The 24,476-nt window shown below is 46.1% G+C and overlaps 1 protein-coding gene across 2 annotated transcripts in view; it reads left to right on the forward strand.

Annotated features, from left to right (window-relative positions):
• Window positions 1-19,598, forward strand: part of EIF4E1B (eukaryotic translation initiation factor 4E family member 1B) — a 36,904-nt gene extending 17,306 nt beyond the window's left edge. The window contains exons 3-7 of one of the 2 annotated variants that reach the window (XM_073545079.1): window positions 1,839-1,934; window positions 5,946-6,009; window positions 13,861-13,974; window positions 17,693-17,832; window positions 19,275-19,598. In XM_073545079.1, the coding sequence (XP_073401180.1) occupies window positions 1,839-1,934; window positions 5,946-6,009; window positions 13,861-13,974; window positions 17,693-17,832; window positions 19,275-19,389 (529 nt within the window). In that variant the 3' untranslated portion in view covers window positions 19,390-19,598. The remainder of the gene's footprint in view (window positions 1-1,838; window positions 1,935-5,945; window positions 6,010-13,860; window positions 13,975-17,692; window positions 17,833-19,274) is intronic. The other variant, XM_073545080.1, reaches the window with a different exon arrangement.
• Window positions 19,599-24,476: the final 4,878 nt, after the last annotated feature.

Below are 24,476 nucleotides of genomic sequence, written 5' to 3' on the forward strand. Positions count from 1 at the left end.
TATCTGATGGGGGTGGGGAGGTGTTATTTTGGCGGAAAGGTGGTGGTGGGGGGTGGTCTTGACCATTTTCATAATAAACATGGAATTAGAAGATTTAAATAAAATAAGATTTAGCAGCCTTTGGTGTAAACATCAGAGCAGGGTTCCCTATATTTAAGGACAATCCTCCCTTCATGAGCTACCTGACTCACTGGCAGACCCAGCATGTTCGTGCTTTGAGAACAAATGACTGGTATAAGTTGGGGAGCATTTCCATCTACCAGTCAGATGGTTTTTTTTTTTTTTTTTTTTAATTCTTCTGCAATTTTGCAAGAAAATTCTATGAAATGCTAGCAAACTAAACCTGCAGTAATCAGTTTGTTCCAAAAGGGTAATCTGTTGTGAAACAACCCTTTTTGGGGTAAGTTATATTTACTGTGGACCTCCTTCAGTAGGTGCTGGGAGGCAGAGCCAAGGGTGAAACTCACACTGCCATCATAAATCGACACGCCACGGATCTCTTCCAATCGGCAGCACTGGTCAATTCACAATTTTTTAGTTTTCTGTACACTGTACAGATGCTGCTCCTCTAATGGTGTGTGTGTGTGTGTGTGTGTGTGTGTGTGTGCTTATTCTGGAAGTGAAAACTTTTCTCTTTATACTTCTTTTGGATGCCAAAGATAACACTTTTAGAATTATTTTAATACCCCCCCCCCCCTTGCCTATAAGCTGCTTCCAGGTGTCTTTGCCAACCAAAGTCATCGGTTACATGTGGCCTGCCATGGCGTAGAGACTCCCATAGCGCGCGCACACACAGCCAGGACCTCCACCTTTATGTAATGTGCCAGGGTGTAAGAGGGGTACCTCATCCACGGCTACCGCCCCATGCTACATTGTTTCTTTGTAAAAATGGGCATTTTAAAAAAATTTAGAGTATTTGTCCATGTAGGCTTTCTGAATGTAGATATTGCTACACCAGTTCCCTTACCTCGCCTCATCCTCCCAGCTGAGGAATTCATTCTTTACAAGGGTGGGAGCTTTACAAGTAAAACAAACTGAGATGATATAATTCAGTTTAGACTCCAGCCGGTCAGATATAACCTTGCTTTGAAGACTAAAACCTATTGTCATGATCCAGGACGGGGTTTCGCTTTGGCCCGTCCTGGTCAGAGAGGGGGTTAATTGTTTCTGCCTCTCTCTGGCAGAGGGCGGCTATTTAATGCTCACTGGACCTGGGTCCGGTGTCAGTGATACTCCTGCCCTCGGCTGAGTTAAGTGACCTCTTGTATACGTGTGCCTGATAACTTGTTGCTTGTTTGGTTGTGATCTGGTTCTGTCCCTGTTTCGAGATCTGCCTGACCCTCTTGTACCGCACCGTCCTCTCGTGTATAACCCTCTGCTTGTGACTCGACTGCTCTCTGCTCGTCCCTTTTGTACCGCACTGCCCTCTTGTGTATGACCTTTGGCTTCGTCTGACCTCCCATCTGCTTGTCCCTCCTGTACCTCATTCGCCCGTATTGTGTATGATCTCTGGTTTGCCCGACTCTGAGTGAGTGTTCTTCCATCTTGGCAAGCAGGATGTTAAGCCCCGCCCCGCCCTCTTGTGGTCACATGACCGTAGGTCCCGTGCCTGCTTGCTAATACTTCAGCGTTCAGGTCCTGTGTGTCTGTACTTTCCAGCTGTTACTGTCCCCGGGACCCCCTACAGCACTGGTGAGTCCCTGCTCAGCGAGGGCTGTACGCCAGCGCTGTCAGGATCCTGACACCTATTAGTTTGTGCCAAAGGATGCAGCTGTTATTTTGTGACGTGTCCATTCGCAATTCAAGCAGTATTAATTTCTATTTTACTACTTCTCTAGATGGGCACTCTGGTTCTTCAAAAACGTGAAAAGCCAGCCCTGGCAGTGTAACCTACGCCTTGTTACAACATTCAACACAGTAGAAGATTTTTGGGCGTAAGTTAAGGCCTTCTACTTTTTACTCCCTAAAAACTTGATTTGGAAAATGGGCAGTAAAATAAAAGTAAACTTGTATCCATAAAATGTTCACTTTGCGGATTCCGCTTGTTTCTGCATTCATAGCAGCAAGGAAGAATAAGGCTGTGAGTCCGTTCTCTGAACTGTGACCAAGAACTTTGATCTGTAAAGCTGTGTCATGTACTGTCTCGGGTCCTGGATAAGATGTGCTCACCCTTGTGCCTCTGAATTTGGTGAAAGTTGATTTTGCATTTTTAAAGTTTCTCTGCAGGAAAGATGTATATCTTTGTACCGTGTTAGCCAGTAGATAGAAAAATATTCAGGATTGAGAGTCCTCAGTAGTTGATACCTTTTAATGGCTAACTGAAAAGATGGTAACACGTTGCAAGCTTTCGAGACTACTCAGGTCTCTTCATCAGGCTAGACTAATACAAAATCTGAAGTCACATATTTATGCACAATACACCCTAGAAAAAATGCAATAGATAAGACAAGTGACGTGAAGCAGAACTATCAATATGGGAGAGGGAGAAACCTAAATATAAACATTGGACCAGTTCATAGATAAGGAGTCCGGATGTTTTATGGTCCTCTGATTGGGGTCTAGTTCTGTGTTGTGATGCCCCCACAAGGTTTTAAAAGGAAATTCCTTAATTGATGTAAAAAGACATAAATCCATGCGACACATTCATTCCAGCACTGAGTGTCAAAGGTCGTCATAAATTTGTACTCCCAAACTCGTCTCTCTGAGAATTGAAGTTACCTTTCAATACCAGTAATTTCATATCCACGTTGCTGTGTGATCAGGGATACAGAAATGTTTTGCCACAGGTAGATCCATTCTTTTTTCTCTTATTGTGTGACGATGAGCATTCATCCTTGTTCTAAGCTTTTGCCCTGTCTCCCCCACATACAGACCCCCTGTTGGACATTTAGTACAAATAATTAAGTACACCACATTAGATGTAATGCAGGTGAAAGTACCTGGGATCTTGTAGTCCTGATGTGAGTTGAGGATCTTTATCTTGTCCATGGTCATTATAAATGGACAAGTTTTACATTTTCTGGTTGCAAGGAAAGGTTCCTGCAGCTGTTGGAGAGGACAGGGAGCTTCTGACAATGATGCTTCTTAGATTTGGGGGGTCGGGAAAAATGGATTTTAATCGGGCATCTTTTTGTAGTAAAGGTTGTAATTTCTGTGCAGTTCCCCTTAGCACCTCCAGATTTGGGTTGTAGGTGACTACTAGAGGCACTTGGTTATTTTCTTCTTTAGCTTTGTAATGTAGCAGGTGATTCCTTGACAATCTGGTGGCTCTTGTAATTTGGTTTTCAATTGTTCTTGGATGGTAACCCTGATTCAAAAAGGTCTTTTTGAGGTGACCAAGGTGTTTGTCTCTATCCATGGGGTTGGAACATATACGATTGTATCTGATGGCTTGGCTATAGATAATAATTTCTTTGTGCTTTGGATGGAAACTGTCCCATTTAAGGTATGTTGGACGGTCGATTGGCTTCTGATACAGGGATGTCTCTCTTTCATTGTTTTTTTTTTTTTTAGCTTAATGATGGTGTCCAAACAATTAATCTCAGTACTGGAGTAGTTGAGTGTTAAATTGATGGTGGGATGAAATTGATTAAACTGTTCGTGGAACGTCTTTAGCTGTTGCTCAGACTCCGTCCAGATGATTAAAATATCATCAATGAAGCGGTAGTAGGCCAGGGGCGTGATGGGGCATGAGGACAAAAAGTCGCTTTCAAGCTTGGCCATGAAAAGATTTGCATACTGTGGAGCCATTTTACTTCCCATAGCTGTGCCAGTCTCCTGTAGATAGATCCTGTTGTCAAATTCAAAGTAATTGTGGGTGAGGATGAATTTTATAAGTTTCACCACAGCATCAGCATCAGTCCCTGTGTTTTCCATGAAGAATTTGCAGGCATTTAAACAATCTTGGTGTGGGATATTAAAGTGCAAAGATTCCACATCCATGGTGGCCAGGATGGTTCCTTCTGGTAGAGGACCTATTGCTGCTAGTTTATTCAATAGGTCAGTTGTGTCCTGAATGTAGCTTGATTTATCCTTCACCAGTGGTTTAAGAATACCCTCTACCCATCCAGATACCTGCTCAGTGAGGGTTTCTCTGGAAATCATGATGCTATTGGATCAAAGATGAAATGGGGAAAATTTCCTTCTAGCAAATTGACTAGCTATTGAACCCAGGTGGCTAGCATCATTTTATTGGTACATTAAAAAATGTTACACTTTTTTTTTTTTTTCTAAATTACATGGGGTTCCCCTGTATGTTTGATAACCAGGCAAATCTGACAACTGCGGACTGCAACTTTCAGCCGTCAGCTTTAGCAAGGCTTGTAATCAAAAATAGAGGGGTTCACTCTTTTTTTTTTTTTTTTTTTTTATTTATACAAGTGTTGGGTAACCCCATTTTTGACAACCAGCCAAGCTAAAACACACAGCTGTGATCATGTATTCTCAGGCTGTTAAGGGGTCATGGATATTGGGGGGGGGGGGGGGGTCATTTTAGCCTAAAAATGGCAGCCTGCAGCTGCCCAGAAAAGGCTCATTAGATGTACCAATTTTGGCATTTTGTCTGGCTCTTCCTACTTGCCCTGTAGCGATAGCAAGTGAGGTTAAATATTTGTGGGGTTGTTGTCACCTTTGTATTGTCTGGTGACATCCAGCCCATGAATTAGTAATGGAAAGGCATCTAGAAGACTCCTATCGATTACTAATTCTATAGTTGTATGGTAAATAAACAATCAGCAAGTATTAAGTCCTTTTATTTGACACGAAAACAAAGCATACTTGTCCTTTTTTTTTATTTAAAAATCACAAACCCTGTTAGGTGAGTGTAACGCCCATTCCTTTGAAGCCCTCAATCTCCTGTAATAAGCCAAAAATAAACAACCATATCACTCACCTGTCCGTTGTTCTGTACCACGTCATAATCCATGTCTAGGGGATGAACAGTTTTTAACCTGCAAGATGCAATCGTCTAGGCTGATGAACACTGGTGAATGAGCTGCTCAGCGAGCACAGCATTGTTGACCAACGGTGACATCATCAAAGTTACCGCCGGTCAGTAAGGCTGCATTTCCAGCTGGGCTGAACTGCGGTGACTTCGACACCGTGGGAAAAGTCATTGAGGTCACTGCAGTTCAAGCTGTGTCTTCACTGCCTATCACTGTGAGAATGCAGTGTGGCTCCAGGACCGGTAGAAGCGTCAAGTACGTGAAACGGCCTTTGTCCATCTCTTTTCCCCACATGCCTCCTTCACCTGCTTGTCCTATGAACTGTCTAAAACCCATGATGGTTGAAGGACTATGTTTTCACAGCTATTGGGTGAGTGCCGCATATCTACTCTTTTTCATTTTATATTTGATGTCTGTTTCGATGCTGAGCACCAATTAACCATTGCTAGTTATTTGCCATAGAGGATCCTTTTCCATATGGGCATGGATTTGACTCCTTAGTGCCATTCGTTTGTTCCCTTGATTCATTTGGATACCCATCGCTTCCTCTGACATTTATGCAATATGGGAATCATTGCATGTCTCTATATACTGCTTGGCAACACCATACTTTTCTGTAAGACCACCTATTTCAAGTCAAGAGATTTAGGCCACATGTTGAGTATTTGGTAAGTGTTGTGGTGGTTGATATTTCAATCATCTATATCAGTATCTGTAAGTCAAAACCAGGAGTGGAACAATGAGAGGGAGAGTATAATAGAGAGAAGTCAACAATTCTGAATTTATTACACACTACATGGTTTTGGCTTACAAATATTGAGTTTTAAAAAAACTCACAAAATACTCAATGTGTGAACATGGCCTTATAGTATGTATTCTGATTTTCAGAAACATTTAACCAATACTAAAAAAAAAAAAAAACCTTTGTGATTCAGATGTCTTTTTGTCCTAAGACATCCAGTGTTAGACATTTGTTGATCACCATTATGGTTTCCATCTTAGGCTGCATACACATATCCAGCTTGCAAGCAAGTTGTCATCTGGCTGTGACTACTCCATTTTTAAGGTAAGGTCATATTTACGGAAGTGATGTATTTTAGGCTGGGATCACACATGCGAGAAACTTATACAAGTCTTGCATGTTAATACCTGACACTGCCGCCGGCACTTGGATAGGAGCGTGCGGCTGCATAGCAATACATGCAGCTGCACGCTGTGTGATCCTGGCCTTACAAGGAGATCCTCACGATCTATCCTTGACTTGATGAGGTAAGGGTAGTTTTTATTCTGGGACACAACTCTGCTGCCTCCAATCATCAAGACCATTATGCAGTTGGCTGACTATTGATGGACGAGGCTGCAGATGGATATTGGGGAGTTGAGTAAACATACAGTGTATATATGGGTCGCCCCTCACACCCAGGGCAGCGGGGTACTCGGTACCGGGCCGGTGTCAGGGGGAATGTGTCACAGCAGCGGTGACCCGGTCCGTGGCCCTGGGTGCCCAATATCAATAGTGGTGATGTTAATGGTGTTAAAGTTTATTGGAATAGTTCGTGACACCACCTGTGGTGCTCGGCAAGTGTGATGTCAGGCCGACGCTGCGGGCAGATCCTCTGGGACTGATGGTATGCGCAGCTTAGATGGTAAAGCTCCCCACATGCGGAGCTGTAGTCCCAGGGCAGTGTAGATGAAGTAATGGCGGGAGGCGCAGTTGGTGTAGGTGCAGGTACCCAGGTGTAGTGGTGCTGGAATAACTGGAGGCAGCCAGAGTGTGCAGTTCCAAAGCTTTACTCACTGTTTGCAGTTCACACAACTGCCTGCCTCCGCACTGTGTTCTTCAGGTCAGGGCCCCAGTCAACCTCCAAGCAGGATAGGATTCTCCCCTCCACACTCCGCCAATATGTACCTCACTGAACGACTCCTCCAATGCGCCTTTATGTGCGAAGCACTCCAGTACTTAGCTACCCTGGAATGCCTCCCTCTAGGTGTTCCTAGTCTCCACTTGTATGACAGACAGCTGTAGCCTGCTTCGGGGACTCCTCTCTGCGTCCCAGCTCACTATCCAGTTGCTGTTGTGTCCCAAGTAGTGTTGAGCATTCCGATACCGCAAGTATCGGGTATCGGCCGATACTTGCTGTATCGGAATTCCGATACCGACTTCCGATATTTTTTCAATATCGGAATTCGGCATCGGAATCGGAAGTTCAAAGTTGATTGACAGACTGACGTCATCATGATGCGCGGTGTGTGCGCATCATGATGCGCTGTCATTTCGGGCCTGCCGGGGGGCTGTGTGGACTGCCCGGGGTCTGTACCGGCCTGCCGGGGGGCTGTGCCGGCCTGCCGGTGGTCTGTGCACCCTGTGGGGGTCTGTACCGGCCTGCCGGGGGGCTGTGCCGGCCTGCCGGTGGTCTGTGCACCCTGTGGGGGTCTGTACCGGCCTGCCGGGGGGCTGTGCCGGCCTGCCGGGGGGCTGTGCTGATGTCCGGGGGTCTGTGCAAGCATCGTCCGATGGGACTACAAGTCCCATCGGGCGATGCCTGCTACCATGACAGTGATTGACACATTAGCCAATGATGGGACAGTAGTAGTCCCATCATCCGGCTAATGTGTTAAATGTTAAAAAAAAAAAAAAAAAAAAATGCTACATGCATGCTACATGCATGCTACATGCATGCTACATGCATACAATACATTCATACAATACATACATAGACATACAGTACATATAACATAGAGTAACATACTTACCAATACTTGTCACATTGTTCCCCGAAGCCATTGTCTTTTCCGGAATAAATATTAACATAACAAACCACAAAAATACTCACCCACGATCCGAAGCAGTCCACGAGTGTGTCCCACGACGATCTTGGGTAGAGAACTGCAGCATCAGCTGATGCTGCCGTTCTCTACGGGCTGCAGGAATCCAATGACGGAAGGTAGGTATCCTTCCGCACTGTATTCCTCCGCCACTTAAAAAAAAAAAAAAAAAAAAAGTCCCTAGTCTCACTTTATGCCATTGCTGCGTGGGAAATTCCCACACAGCAATGGCATAAAGTGAGACTAGGGACTTTTTTTTTTTTTTAAGTGGCGGAGGAATACAGTGCGGAAGGATACCTACCTTCCGTCATTGGATTCCTGCAGCCCGTAGAGAACGGCAGCATCAGCTGATGCTGCAGTTCTCTACCCAAGATCGTCGTGGGACACACTCGTGGACTGCTTCGGATCGTGGGTGAGTATTTTTGTGGTTTGTTATGTTAATATTTATTCCGGAAAAGACAATGGCTTCGGGGAACAATGTGACAAGTATTGGTAAGTATGTTACTCTATGTTATATGTACTGTATGTCTATGTATGTATTGTATGTATGTAGTATATATGTGGTATGTATGTAGCATGTGGTATGTATGTAGCATGTAGCATGCATGTAGCATGCATGTAGCATGCATGTAGCATGCATGTAGCTAGCATGCATGTAGCATGCATGTAGTATGAATGTAGCATGCATGTAGTATGAATGTAGCATGTATGTAATTTTTTTTTTTTTTTTTTTTTTTTTTTTTTTTTTTACATTTAACACATTAGCCGGATGATGGGACTACTACTGTCCCATCATTGGCTAATGTGTCAATCACTGTCATGGTAGCAGGCATCGCCCGATGGGACTTGTAGTCCCATCGGACGATGCCGGCACAGCCCCCCTGGCAGGCCGGCACAGCCCCCCGAAAGGCCCGTACAGACCCCAGAGAGGCTGTACAAGGGCAGGAAAGGGTTTTTCTTATTCCGATACCGGAAGTCCCATTTGACTTGAATGGGACTTCCGGTATCGGAATCGGCGATACCGATACTTTTTTTTAAAGATCGGCCGATACCATCCGATACGATACTTTGAAGTATCGGACGGTATCGCTCAACTCTAGTCCCAAGTCTATGATGGGAGTAAGGTGTTAGTGGCTCACTACTCCTCTGGTGTCTGTTGCTGGACATAAAGATCCAATCAACCTCGGGGACCGGGCCCTGGCCTTTGTGCTCTGGACTGGAAGGGTTCTCTCTTTCTCAACCAGCTTCCCACCGTCCTTCTATTCTCCTTCGTTCTGATCTGTTCTATCTCTCTCATGGAATCTGTAGTCTCCCGTCTACGTCTTTTTCTCCTTTTCTTCTTTCCCGTGCCAGCTGGCTCAGATCACTGAGGCAGCTGCAGCACTCTTTCTAAACTGAACTCAAAATGAACTCAAAACTAGCTTCAGAACTGAACTCCTCCCGTCAGACTGACCTGAAATCCTACACATTCCCTCTCTTTTATAGCTAACTCCACCCGCCTCCCCAGCACCTCTCGTGTTACGAAGCCAGGGACCACAAAAGGCACCCTATGACCTTTCCAGCATAAAGCATGGATGGGTCCCTGCTGAACTATCCTGTGTGTGGGGTGCAGGTGTTGGAATGTGAAAGGGAGTTCCCACCCTACCTGGATGGTGGAGCACCACACCTTAGGAGAAGGTGCAGTACCTCTGTGGCGACTGAAGCCTCAGGGGTGCTACATATACACCAGATTTCAACTCATGATAGAGATATATATATATTATAATCTAATCTCTCTCTCTCTATCTCTTTTTTTTTTTTTTTTTTTTTTTTTAAGAAAATACAAACCTATTACAAAATTGTGACAAAGCAATACAATATACACAATCACATGGAGTAAAAGTAACAAGAGAAAAAGTACTAATCCTTTATCGCCAAAATGGCTTGGAGCTTAGCAGAGGGAAGCAGTCCTTAAATCAATGGACAAACAGTGCTGTGCCTTCCAGAGCTGACAAAGGAGAGCCAAGCTGATTTTATTTTTTATTTTTTTTTTTTTTATCTGAAGGTGTCGTCCACATAGCTTCCATTAGTGAGCTCATAATTGCGGCTGGTTGTGAAATGTGGGAGGTCTTTAGAAGATTGAGTCCCCCAACTTTCAGGGGATCTTTGCCTCTGGAGGTCCCAGGCATGAGATGATATTGTAATGTTTCCTAGCTCAACTAATCTTTGGCTATCTATAGAGATGAAACATGGCATCATCCATCTGTCCAATATTAAGTTGAAGGTGCTGGGCCAGCCTTGCGTTGATGTGAGAGAATGCGTTGGGTTCATCACAATGCCAAAAATATATCTCCCTTAAATATCATCAGATCTATACTAACCCCAATATTAATCGCTGATCATTTGCTTCAGTGTGTCTAAAGGCCCCGTTACACATAACTATGTCCCAACGATCCGACATGATGGGATCGCTGGGACATCGTTAGACTGATTGCTGGTGAGCTGTCACAAGACAGTCCCTCCAGCGATCAGGACCAGTGACGCTGGTTCCTAATGTAAACATCGGGTATCCAGGAGCCACAGCTCCTGGATACCCGTTGTTTACCTTGGAAACTGGCGTACACGCTGGTTTCCAAGGTAAACATAGGGTATCTAAGAGCCGCGCGTCTCCTTTATACCCGCTGTTTACCTTGGAAACCAGCGTGTACGCCGGTTTCCAAGGTAAACACCAGGTATCCAGGAGCCGCAGCTTCTGGATACCCGATGTTTACATTAGAAACCAGCGTCTCTGGTCGCTGGTCTCTCGCTGCCACACGCAATGATGCGTGCTGGCCAGCAGGAGAACAGCAATCGAAAAACGGCCCAGGCCGATCGAGCATGATCAGCGATAACCGGCAGGGGGGTTGGTCGCTGATCCCCGTTGCACACAGCGATCTCTGGCGAGATCGCTGTGGCGTCACAAAATCAGCGATCTCGTTAGCGAGATCGCTGTGTGTGACGGGGCCTAAGATTCCTTTGAACAGAAGAAGCACCTGCCCCAGGAGGTGTACTTCTTTGTCTGAATATATGAATCCTAGACTTGGTAGCTGGCTCTCAGCAGATTCCCTCTTGTAATTACTTGATCACAGCAGGAGTTCCAACTTGAATTTTAAGTGGAGGTGTCAGATCTTTCTCACTTCCCCAGTTACACATAATCTCATATTTTCAATGGTGGGGTAATATATCCTGTCTCCAGAGATATCTTTAAGGATTTTACAATTTTTCTCTGTCACCAGGCATAATCCATCAGTGTTTAAGACCTGCAAAAGAAAAGTACCTGGATGTGTCAAACATGTTCACACACAACACAATTATTGCCAGAATTTTTACAACAGTCCAGTTAATTTCAAGGTGTTTTGCTGAAACACCTGAAAGCACATGCTATTTACATGTATAGCTCTGGCAAAAATTAAGAGACCACCATATTGTTTCTAAATGATTATGAACTTGTTTTCTTTGCATTATTTGAGGTCTGAAAGCACTGGGTTTTTGTGTGTGTGTGTGTGTGTGTGTGTGTGTGTGTGTGTGTTGCTTGGAAATTCAGACATATCACAAGTTTATAGACTAAAAGAACAATTTACACTTTACTCAAATATACCTATAAAGAGAATCAGACAATCTGAACATTTAAAAGTGGTCTCTTAATTTTTGCCAGCGCTGTATGTGCTAGACTTTGTGTCTCTCAGACAGACCAACGTGAATGAGCATGATAGATGCCCACCAATGGCAGATCTCTGTTCAAAATGGTGAAATGCCATGTTAGACTTGCTTGGTGGTTAGCTGCTGTTGTAGCACCGCCTTGTGGGATGCAGGTGTGGCACCCCTGAGGCTCAGTCGCCACAGAGGTACTGCACCTTCTCCTAAGGTGTAGTGCCCCACTAACTAGGTAAGTTGGGAACTCCTTTCCACACTCCAACACTCTCACCCCACACAACAGGGTAGTTCTGCACATCCACAGTGAGGTGTCTCTCTCCTCCTAGACATTAGGAGTCCCTTGGTGGTTCCCTGCATGGAACACTGGATGTGCTGGGAGGTGGGTGGAGTTGAGATCCATATAAAAGGTTTGGCATTACAGGTCAGTCTGGCGGGAGGTCAGGCGAGAGATGGACAGTCAGGAGAGTCTGAGGACGGGTCCGAGGAGGAGTGCTGCAGCTGCCTCAGTGATCTGAGCCAGCTGGCACAGGAAAGGGACAGAAGGAGAAGGATGTAGAACTGCAACCTAAGTTTCCATAGGAAAGAGGAGTAGAGAGAACAGAGAGGAATTGTGGGTTGGAAGAGGAACCCTGTCTATAGGTTCTCAGCGCAAAGCCGTTGCCTGGTCCCCGAGGTTGTATGGACACTTATGGTTCTGCAGCAGACACCGGTGGAGTAGTTGGCTGTAAATGCACTACTCCCATTTAAGACTTGGGGCACAACAGCAACTGAATAGAGTGCCAGGACTCCGGAGAAGGGAGTCCCCAAGAGGCTACAGCTGTCTGCCATACAAGTAGAGTTGTTAGGAACATCTGACAGGAGGAACTCCAGAGTACCACAGTACTGGAGCTCTTCACACCTTAAGGCGCAATAGAGGAGTCGTTCAGGAGGGGTACATGTTGGAGAGGAGAATCCTGATTTGCCCGGGAGGTTGAGTCTCTGCCCCGGAGGACACTGCACGGAGGCAGGCACCAGTGTGTACCACGGACTGTGAGTAAAGCTTTGGAACTGCAAGCCCTGGTGTCCTCCATTCATTTGTGCGCTAACACCGTCAGCACCGCTACATCTGAGTAACAGCATTCCTCACACCGCCTGCGCCTTTCCACAACCATTACAACTACACTGCCCTGGGACATTAGCCCTGCCTGTGGAGGGCTATACCATCACTGCTGCTTCTTGCCATCTGTCCCAGAGGATCAGTCGGCAGCGTCGGCTTAACATCTCCCTTGCTGAACACCACCGGTGGAGTCACGAACTATTCCAATACACCATTACATTCCCCCATTACTTGGACGCCCAGGGCCACGGACCGAGTCACTGATGCTGTGACACATTCCCCTGACACCGGCCCGGTACCGAGTACCCCACAGCCCTGTGAGGGCGACCCACAGGCCTAGTATCTCGGAGGGTGGTTCAGTCACGGTGACTCCATTGGCTCTAACAATCCCTAGGTTAGGTGGCAATTATAAAAGGGGGAGTTTACAGATATATGAGACTGAGGGTAATGTCGATGCCTGCATGGTATGAGGCCGCGGAGGAAAGAAGTATACACCGGGGGTCCCGTGCAAACTTGAAAGATGAATTTTACTGAAGGCTTGAAACAATTCTTATGTTTGTCCATAAAACAGTCATGGAAAACAGATACAAGTTTCCTTAAACATTGTGTTAGCCAAAGCCTTTTCTCGGTCCCGGCCTTGGGAGGATGTCAGTAACTTTTCATATAACTCACTGTGCTGCATGAAGGGGGAGGATTAGGTGACTTTAATCGGATCGGAGTATCCGGATACTCTGCGCAGCTCTGCAACTCCTTTGCTTGTCTCAGCACTTTGTTGCTGTAAACACGGGGCGCGCCAAGAAAAAGGTGCTTGTCCTAGACGAGGAGCCTCAATTTCCTACCTCCTCACACCACCAAAACCGCACGTAACAACCCGTTTTTTTCAGTCTCACACCACCTCCAACTGCCACTTATTTTCCAATCAAAAACAAGTTGTAATGCCAAACTAAGGCAGAAGAGGGCGAAATAGTACTACAAGTTGTAATACCAAAACAAGGCAGGAGGAGGGCAGCATAATAAGTAATTTACCTCTTCCCAAGGCAAAACAGAAAACCGTTGACACAAATGCAATCCTATATTAGTAATGGTTTTTCTGGTCACTACACTGTAGTTCATGCCAAACTATAAATCTAGATCTCATCATTGTCAACCCTCACCAGGCCACAACCTTCCGAAGTCTATAATGTCCAATTTAAAATCATCTGCAATATAAATTTCCTGCGTGTAGCTGATGAGCCACTTAATACATTTTGTGATAAAGGTTTCAGCACTCTCTAATCCTTTTTTTTTTTTTTTTTTCTCTTTCTCCCCCCTCCCTCCCTACAGGATGGAATTGAACCCATGTGGGAAGACAGTAGAAACAAGAGGGGTGGAAGATGGCTCATCACCCTATCCAAGCAGCAACGACACAGTGACTTGGATGCCCTTTGGCTTGAGACTGTAAGTAATGGGTGCAGGAAAAAAAAAAAAAAAAAACTCATAACATGTAACACTTGCATTGGGTAGCAGTGCGGATGGCAGCATACTTATTTCTTTCTTCCTCCATAAAGCCCCGTCCCCTGCCGCACCTCTTCCTTCAGCTCCGCCTACATCTGCATGAGTCCTGCATACCTATTTTTAACATCGGGTACGCAGGCCATGCAGATGTATGCTGACGCATCCTCATGCGTCATTATGAGCCAAACTCAACATGTAGCGGTCGCCGGGCACGTCAAAACGACCCATGCGTCAGCCTACATCCACATGGCCTACATACCTGATGTTAAAAATAGATGCGCAGGACACATGCGGACGTAGGCGGAGCTGAAGGAAGAAGTGTGGCAGTGGGCGGGGCTTAACGGCAGAAGGAAGTAGGCTACCATCTGCAGCGCTACACAACGCAAATGTGATGCTAGCCTAAAAAGCTGGTTTCTGGTGCTCTACACGTTTCGCATGACCTGGGTGGGAAAACTTTCAATGTTTGAATATATTTTATTTTCTGGTGTTGATGGGAATAGGTGTAAATTGTCCCTGCTGTCTTTACAAATTTTTTTAATGTGAAAATTGAGATTAATATCTATCTAGATCAGAGGTCACAAACTGCATTCCTCAAGGGCCACCAACAAGTCATGTTTTCAGGATTTCCTTGTATTGCACAGGTGATAATTTAATCACCTGCACAGATAATGATTCCAGCACCTTGTGCAATGCTAAGGAAATCTCAAAAACACGCATGGTTTGCGGCCCTTGAGGAATGCAGTTTGAGACCCCTGATCTAGATCATATTTTTGTTCTATTTGTGTTTGGAGGTGTAGGGTCCCCCCCCCCCCCCCCCCCCATCACTTCAGTTTTGAACTAATCATCTGGTGCAGAAACGGGCAACCACAGCTCTGCAAACTGTGCAGTCCTTGTGCTCCAGTAATGCTGCCCTGTTAACAATGAAATAATATGTACAGAGCTCTAGGGTTTTCTGGCTCCATGTGCTGCGGCATATAATTGCCAAGGGACCAGCTAACACTTGATTTGGCTATAGATAACATGGCCCAGCAACTCTTGACTTGATCGTGACAGTTGCATAGAAATAATCACGCTCAGGTCAGGAGAGGTGCCAGGTCAGTCTGAGGATCCTCACACGAGAAGCATGTCCGTCTGTCTGCACCCTTCGCTAAACTGATTTTTGTCTAGGGCAGGCTCGGACTGGCCCACCGGGAACCGGAGGATTCTCCGGTGGGCCCAGGCACTGACACCTGCTGACATACTGGCCAGCAGCTGCCTAGGGTCCCCACTGCTCCAAGGGCCCTCATCCAGTGGCTATGGGGCCCCCAAGTCAAGGGGGGCCTGCCCTGTGCCAGCATAGCAGCAGCTGGAGACAGGATCCTGTCCCCGCTGCTAAAGCGAAATTAATATTCACGCTTCCCAATGCCCCTATGGGTGTGGAGAGGCGTGAATACCATTTCTCTTTAATAGCGGGCAGCGTTGGGCTAGTTTCACACTAGCATTTGCAGTTGCAGCGGACGCTCTCCATGAATATCTGCCCCCTGCCGGGCCTCCTCCGGTCAGCTCCCTATCTTTAGCATTGGGTGCACAGGCTGTGCGCAGGTATGCTTTTGCCGCTGCATGCGTCCTTTTGACAGTGCGCCGACCTGCGCTAAATGCAACGTGTTGCATTTTGGTGCGATCGTCCATAGGCGGAGCTGACCGGAGGAGGCACGGCAGGGGTGGAGCTTCGCGGCAAGTATCCTCTGTGCCTCCAAAAGCTTCCTGCATGTAAAACCCCACCACTGCACCACACACCCTGCAGAAAATCCCAGCTTCCTGTCTGAGACAGCCCAGCTGGACGATGTCGTCATCCAGCACGCTGTCTGACAGAAAGCTGCTAGTGAGGAAGAGGCTGCCAGAATGTGTTGCGTAGAGGTGAGCTGTGCTGGGTGTCGGTGTGGTGTGGTGCTTTGTGTGTGAGTGGGAGAGTGATGCAGTGGTGTGTGTGTGTGGGGTAGGGGGAGGCAATGATGGCGGTGGGGGGAGGCAATGATGGAGGTGATGAAATGGACAATAATGGTGGTGGAATGGGCAGTGATGGTGGTGAATGATGGGGGTGGTGGGGGAGAAGGCAATGATGGAGGTGGTGATGAGGACAATGGTGGGAGTGGAGAGGGGCTGCATTATATTCTGTGGGGGACTGCATTATTCTCAAGGTACTAAATTATAATCTGAGGGGCAGGATTATGCCCTATGGGAGGGCTGCATTAGTCTCTCAGGGGACTACATTATATTCTGGGGGGCAACATCATACTATGAGGGGGGGCAACATTATGTCCTATGAGGGGGCTACAGTATACTCTATGGGGTACTACACTATATTCTGTGGTGGGGCTGCAATATACCCTATGAGGGTGCTAAATTATATTCTATGGTGGGGATTGCGTTATACCTTATGAGGGGGTTGCATTATATTTTGTGGGAGCTGAATTTTATTTTGAGAGGGGGGCTGCATTATAGTTTGAGGGAGGCTACCCGATATTCTCGGAGGGGGCTACCCCTCTGATTCTACCCTAACCCCTGCTACATAAAGACGTACCCTGATATTAGCGTGTTTTACCACACAATTGGTGGTCTTGTATTTCTATGTAGCTACATAGTGAGCCCCAAGAATGATTTTTTTTTTTTTTTTTTTTTTTATTTTCCCAAGGTGCTCCAGTCCGATGCTGGTCTAGGGAATGTAACAATTATAGAATTTTTAAAATGGCAGTTGCCTTGTTTTTATGTACAGAAACTTGTCATGAAATGTTGGGACACGTTTAATAGGAAGTTTGTCAGTGTAATAAGGTGGTGGCCAATATAGTTCTACAGTGATTTACCATAGAGAGATTGACTTGTTAACGTAAAAGTATTTAGGAATTGGTTTTTAATGACCTATCCTTTATATTTATTTTTTTTTTTTTTTGGTCTGGAAAACCCTTTTTAAGAAGATTGGGGCAAGTGAGTATTGGCTGAAGTCAAAAGGGTTTAGCATAAGCTGTCCCTTTTTAAGAGACCAGGAGCTCTAGCTTGACCCAAGGACTAAGTGGTGCTCTTCATAGGGGGAACAGTATGCCAATAACTGTGCCGATGAATCTCTAACTTTAGATCCATGTGGAGGTCACAATAACTGCCATGAAATTTGCATCAAAATCCTCTGCACTTTTGAGAATTAAGGTGGTTGTCCACCTTTTCTGGGTCATATCTATATTTTAAGTTTGTATTTTGGGCTAACCCTTTTTACAATTGGGTTTCATTAAAAATTGTAGCCACATCTGTCTTCTACAGCTTTTCTGTATTGCGTTGTCTTTTGCAGAAGGACTTGATAAAACCTCAGTGAGCTCATTTTGATAGTTCAATGGCAGAGATGGTGCTTCCTTCTCTGTGCGCTCCACTTTATTTCTGTGCTGCTCTCAGCTGACTTATGAACACATCAAAGATTAACAGTCATAAATGGTGCAAAATGTTTAATCCAATTGCATAAATTACTTTAGCCCAAAATATTGCATATAATTTCCTTCTGGAATAAGGATTTATCTACAAATTTAAAACCCTCATGGGTGTAGTTACACTTTTTTGCCCAACTCCAAGAGATTTTGTTTAGTATTGTTGTTCCATTGCAAATGTGTGCACCCAGATTAACCAGTTTCTCCGTGTCCAGTTACTGTGTCTGATTGGAGAAGCCTTTGATGAATACAGCGAAGAGGTCTGTGGCGCAGTCATTAACATTCGGGCAAAAGGAGATAAGATTGCAATCTGGACCAGGGAGGCTGAGAACAGAGAGGCCGTCACATATATTGGGTAAGACTGACAGAGGCTGCATTTATTCTATTGAATTAATTATGGGGGGACATGCACTTTGTGTGTAAATCAAGCCCATGTTAACACAGAAGGGTAAAGGCTTCATGAAGGACTCCTAAAAGTAACTCCATAAGTAAGCTTTTAATAAAATGTTCTAAAACAAACTTAATTCCATCCCATTAGTGACTGGCGTCTCTTCTGGTGTACTGTAAAGGTACTATCACACATAGCGATGCACCAGCGATCCCGACCAGCGATATGACGCGGTCAGGATCGTTGGTGCATCGCTAAGTGGTCGCTAGTGAGCTGCCACACAGGCAGATCTCACCAGCGACATAGTGGGGGTCGCTACTTACCTGTCAGACGAGGCGATTCTGATGTCCTCCCGCCCGCGTCCACGCGTCGGCGCCACAGGAAGCCCAGCAGGAAGCTGACGATGAGAAATGGTCCAGGACGTTCTCGCGCGATCAGCGGGGGAGCCGGTCGGAGGTATCACATGTAGCGATATCGCTGCTACGTCACAAAACCAGTGACGTTACAGCGATATTGCTAGCGATATCGCTTAGTGTGACAGGCCCTTTAAAGGGAATCTGTCCCCAGGTCTTTGTTCTGTAATCCTGAGCTCACCATGATGTAGGTGCAGAGACCCTCTTGCTGTTTCAATAGTCAGTGTGTTTAATCAGCAGGAGATTATTGCTACAGGACAAGATGCCCTTGGGCCTGATAGCCCAACCTTGCCTCCATTACCAATCAGCAGGTGTCACTACACCTTGTACACAGAATGCTCATAATTGGTGGTGTTATGCAGGGCTTGACATTCTGAGCTCTGCTAGATTTACAGAAGAGAAAATTTATTAAATCACAACAGTTGCACCCAGAAAAAGATGGTCTCTGTTCCTACATCATGCTGCACTTGGATCACACTGTAAAATCATACTGACACATCTTCTAACTATCCAGGACACCTCATGCCACCAGCGTCCTGTGTTCGGCACAGTGACTACCCCATAGTATTCCAGTGCATCTCCCATCCTCAGAATGCAGACACATTGGTACCACTGCAAGGCCCTGTGCAGGAGCTCTTGGATATTACTGGGCTAAATATTCTGGACTGGGGCAACTGCAAATCATTTGGATAGCCCAAATTTGCGTCACAAGGGGGACTGGTCATCTATTTTCTTATGTTCTTCTGTAAATATTTGTACTAGCCATGAAATTTGTTAATAGAACAGACATTCAGGCTAGATGACAGGTGGCAATACCTCTTCAGTACACTTGGGCATCGCTGACAATTTATGGTACTTGCACAGCTAAAACTGATAGGTGTTAGTACTTTTGCAGATCTGTAGAGTAAGGGCTTTGAGGCTTTTGTAATGCATTACTTCCTCAGGTTCTGCAGAAAATATTTACGGAATATATATATATTTTTTTTTCCTCTGCAGTAGAGTGTATAAGGAGAGACTGGGGCTGTCCTCCAAAGTGGTCATCGGTTATCAAGCACATGCAGACACTGCTACGAAGAGCAGCTCCCTTACCAAGAATAAGTTTGTGGTATAGAAATCCTACAGATAACTTGTCTAGGAGCAGTTTTCTTTCTACCTTTATTCCTGGTGGATATGTAAGAAGGGCATTAGACATATCGTATGTAAGAGAAAAAAAAAGAATATTTGTGTTTTAAGTTTGCTCTACATATGTGCTGTGAGACCAAGTAAAGCATTTTCCAGAAAGTTATTAAATTCAAATTTTCTTTTTGTTGACTTGACAAACTTCTACTTCCATATTTCTATGTATGTTACACTCCTTGTTTAGACTGTGAAATAGTTACCTGAGCAGGATGGTATCCAATCCTACAGCCCACAGAATTCAGACTTTTCACAGGCTATCTAAAAGAAATTTACATGCGAAATGGCAAAAAAATTGATGGCACAACCACTGAGAATGCAAAAGTTCTGCTACTTTATAAGAAATACATTCAAAAGTGAAAAAAGTACTCCCCATTGCTTAGACTTCGGATGTTTCTGATGTACGCCGCACCTTCGGTCATAGTCAAACACATTGAACCATGTGTAACGATTTAAAGCCAACACTGTCCAAAGATATTAAAGCATAGATTTACCCCTTAACTAACAACATAATAAATACAAAATTCATTAGATGAATATGGACTTATTTGAAAAGAAAGCTATAAATGAGTGATATGAAGTTCACCAGGGTGGTAGTCATGGTGAGAAGCTGCTGTTCCGACACACCCTGGCACTGCGCAAAGAAATTTAGAAAGTCTCATCTGCTGTGTGTGCAGTGCAACTCGCTCACGTTTAGGTTAGCGTTCTCATGTTGCCGGGTCTCGTTTCCAGACATCACGCAGTGATTGACAATCCAAGGTCTTTTTTTTAGCAAAATAACTTTATCTAACTTATCCAGTCCAGTGACAGGCATTGCACAGTGTTCCTCAACAATCATAGTTCCTTTCCTCTATGGTGTCCCTTGTGCTCCTCTCATTCTTTATTTCCATACCATATTGTCCCGTTTAGCCACAATAGTTTGTGCCTGGGGTTCTCCACCTGTTTCACCCTCTGAGGGTGAAATCAAGGATGGTGCTTTCCAACCTTTTCCAGACTGTAGGTCTCGGACATTTTGGGATTTTCTGCTGAACCTAGTTTCGATTTCTTCCTTGCTTCTAGCCCCCAAGGCCCTGGATCGCTGGACTTCTCTTGCAGTTTTTACCTCCTCAACCTCACTTCACCTCACCTCATCTCATCTCACACTCTAAGGCTGGGTTCACATTAGCGTTTGAGTCTGCAGCATGCTGCTGCGGACTTCTTTCCTTAAGCTCCACCTAATTCCACATGCATCATGTGTACCTATCTTTAACATTGTGTACGCAGGGACATGTGTTGTATGTGAATGCACCTGCGTGCGTCGTTTTGAAGTGCCCGCCAAACTCAAGAAAATGCAGTATGAAAATGCAAGGCCCTGCATATGCAAGATGCATGTGGAATAGGCGAAGCTTAAAGGGAATGTGTCACCCTTTTTTTGACCTTTCAGCTGCCGGCACAGACATCAGGGCTTATCTACAGCATTCTGTAATGCTGTAGATAAGCCTCTGATGTAACCTGAAAGAGAAGAAAAACATGTTATACTATACTCACGGAGGTGGGCGGTCCGGTCCGATGGGTGTCGCCGTCCCATCCGGCACCTCCCCTCTAAATGCGATGACGTCCTCTTCTCCCGTCCTGTAATGGCTCTGGCACAAGCGCACTGCTCTGCCCTGTTGAGGGCAGAGCAGAGTCCTGCAGTGTGCAGGCGTCGAGAGGTGTGGCACCTGCGCACTGCAGAATTCTGCTCTGCCCCTGCGCTGGAGCCATTTCAGGATGGGAGAAGAGGACGGTATCGCGTAAAGAAGGGAGACACCGGACCGCCCACCTCAGTGAGTATAATAGAACTCTTTTTTTTTCTTATCTTTCAGGTTACATTGGGGGCTTATCTACAGCATTACAGAATGCTGTAGATAAGCCCCCGATGTCTATGCTGGCAGCTAATGGGGCAAAAAAAGTGACAGATTCCCTTTAAAGGGAATCTGTCACCTTTTTTGGGCCTATAAGCTGCTGGCACTGACATCAGGGGCTTATCTACAGCATTACAGAATGCTGTAGATAAGCCCCCGATATAAAGGTCCCATTACATTTAGCGATGCACCAGCGATCCAGACAACGATATGACCCAGTCAGGATCGCTGGTGCATCGCTAAATGGTCGCTAGTGAGCTGCCAAACAGGCAGATCTCACCAGCGATGCTCGGCGGTCGTTACTTACCTGTCAGACGGCAGCGATGATGACGTGTTCCGCCTGCATCCATGTGCCGCTCGTCGGTGCCAGCAGGACTCCAGCGAGAAGAAAACTGCAAAGGATGTTCTCGCGCGATCAGCGATATCCAGCGGGGGGGACGGCGGTCGGAGGTAAGTGTCACATGTAGCGAATCACTAGCGATATCGCTGCTGCGTCACAAAATCAGTGACTCTTTAGCAATATCGCTAGCGATATCGCTATGTGTAAAAGGCCCTTAACTTTTTTTTTTTCTTATCTTTCAGGTTACTTTATATTCACCCAGTGGCGGTCCGATGGGTGTGGAGTGCCCCACAGGGCCTTAGGTTACCCGGTACCGGGCCGGTAAGGTTCTTTAAAGGGGATGTCACGGTGGCAATGACCCGGTCTATGGCCCTGGGCATCCAGTAAGAAATAGAGGAACGTTTTGTGGTGTTTAAGCGTGACACCACCTGCGGTGTTCGGCAATGGTCCAATGGGGCTGATGGTGACGCAGCAAAGATGGTCTAGCTCCCCACAGACTCCAACTGCTCTTGCTTCCATGACAACTCTTGTTTACTCTCTGTTGTCTTCTTACTGACTCGCTAACCCCACCTGCTGGCCAAAATTTATAAGGAAGATCCCCTTTCTAGCCTGCAGCAGGAATTATGTACACCGTTGCCTGGCATGGGGACTCCTCTCCTGCCTCCAGGTATGACATCACCCCCAGAGCTGCCATCAGGGCATTACTGCCCTGACTGGTGTATGGAACCCAGTGGGCAGAGGGGGCCCACATCGGACCCAGTCTCATCTTCTCACCGGGCCTCTACCGGGAGGCTAAACTGGGCCCTTAGTGGTGCGCAAGTTGAACGCTATTGACATGCGGGCCCGCACGTCAATAGTTAACAGCCACCAGTCAATCGGAGGCTGGCAGCTGACGTCGGCCACAGCGCGCACGTCGCCGGCATCTGTCATTGTCAGTCGCTGGCAAGTGCGCGCTTCAGCTGCATGTAGGGAGCTTTGCTGCTGGAGGGCGGCCAGCTAAGAAGAACTTTAAAAAAAAAAAAAAAGAGGCAATTTGGGGGCCCGGGGCAGAATGTGACAGTGAGACACAGGAGCGGGCAGGATGGGAGACACATGGAGCGGGATTTTGGGCAGGATGGATACGATGGAAACAAATGGAGAGATCATATGGGACACAATGGATACTCATGAGGGTGGGATGGGAGAACATATGGCTGAAACCAGGAATGAGACACACGGGGGGGGCCAGGATGGAGAATATTATTACCATAGGGGCTAATCTTATTGCAGTGACGTATTTATTTTTTACGTTTACTGTCTATATGGGGGGTGGTCCTGTTACTGTGTAGAGTGACACTATGTGGCCTTTTTTCATATGATGTAATGTAGAAGTTGGGGGAAAAAAAATAAGTAATGTGTTCTGCAAGCAGAGCTCTAGAGAACTGTTATTCCTGCAGAGACTAGTCCTGGCTGGAAGAAGTGATGGCGATCTGTGCTGGATGAAAAGCAAAGATGAAGGACTTCACCTAGAGATATCACTGGTGAGTTAGTGTTACCTATACACTGACACTATACACTGTATACTATATACAGAGGTCCTGTGTCTAATGTTATTGATCACTGTATTACCTGTACACAGACACTGCATACTAAGTACAGATCCCCTGTGTATAATGGCACTTATGGTGATACTATTGTTTTGTTTTTTTTTATAACTGATCAGTATTGTAGTATTCAGTCAGTATGTGGTGGTAATATGTGGTCTGGACATGGTGTGTTGGTATTTGCTCCTTGTATGTGGTATTATAGGCCACTATGTGGTCTGTACATGGTGCGGTGGTATTTGTCCCTTGTATATGATATTATTGGTCATTTTAAAAATTGAAAAATACCTAAATTGTATTGCATATTTTAACAAATATTTAATAGGCTAGTGTAGAGTAGAGCTCGGCTAAAAGTGTCTACAGTGTTGTGATGGCGGCTTAAAAAAATCTTCTGGCCAAAACAAAAGCTGCTGGCTATGTGTGATCTGGTGATGGGAACTGTTAATGTGTGATTGGTGAGAAGTGGAGTTTTTCCAAGAGAGGGTGGTGGGACTGTGGACAGTTTGAGGGGTGGAGGCAGGGCTGGGGTGGAGCCTGGGCAGAGTCTCAAGGGGGGGCCCTGAAAATTCCTAGTGGCAGCCCTGATCACCCCTTAGAGGGAGGCGATGTCACTGTGGCAACCGGACTCTGGAGTGTCACAGTCAGGTCCGGCGCCTCACATCTTCATGCAGTGACGTCTTCTTCTATGAAGAGGTCCAGCACCTGCGCACTGCAGTACTCTGCTCTGCCCTCAACAGGGCAGAGCAGTGTGCCTGTGCCGGAGCCACGACTGGAAGCAAAGAGGACGTCACCGTTAGAAGATGGGAGGTGCCGGACTGGACCATGACACCCATCGGACCAAAACCAGACCCAGACCGCCCCTGGGTGAGTAGAATATAACTCCTTTTCCTGTCTCCCATGATGGCACACATGAGAGAGGGGATTCGCCCAGCCAGGACAGGAACCCTACTGAAGATAAAAGGGCATTAACTCTCCCTTGCTTCAGTTGGGTTTCCTGTCCTGACAGGGACCCGTGTCCTGAAGACCGCGGTCCAAAGATTGCATATCTGCCCACCCTCATGGAAGAGCAGGCAGAGCCTGTGCGCTGGGTGTCGGGGGTGGAAGCGCCGTCCGCGGGTCCCCTGGTGCTCAGCGTCCGAGCGGGCATTAGGGAAGCATGGTTAGGGGTCCTGGGGCTCTTCCTTTGGCTGCTTGGCTCTGCTGGCATCCAGTGCAT

This window comes from Dendrobates tinctorius, unplaced genomic scaffold, assembly GCF_039654945.1.
Source record: "Dendrobates tinctorius isolate UK_male_01 unplaced genomic scaffold, ASM3965494v1 ptg000139l, whole genome shotgun sequence".
NCBI lineage: Eukaryota > Metazoa > Chordata > Amphibia > Anura > Dendrobatidae > Dendrobates > Dendrobates tinctorius.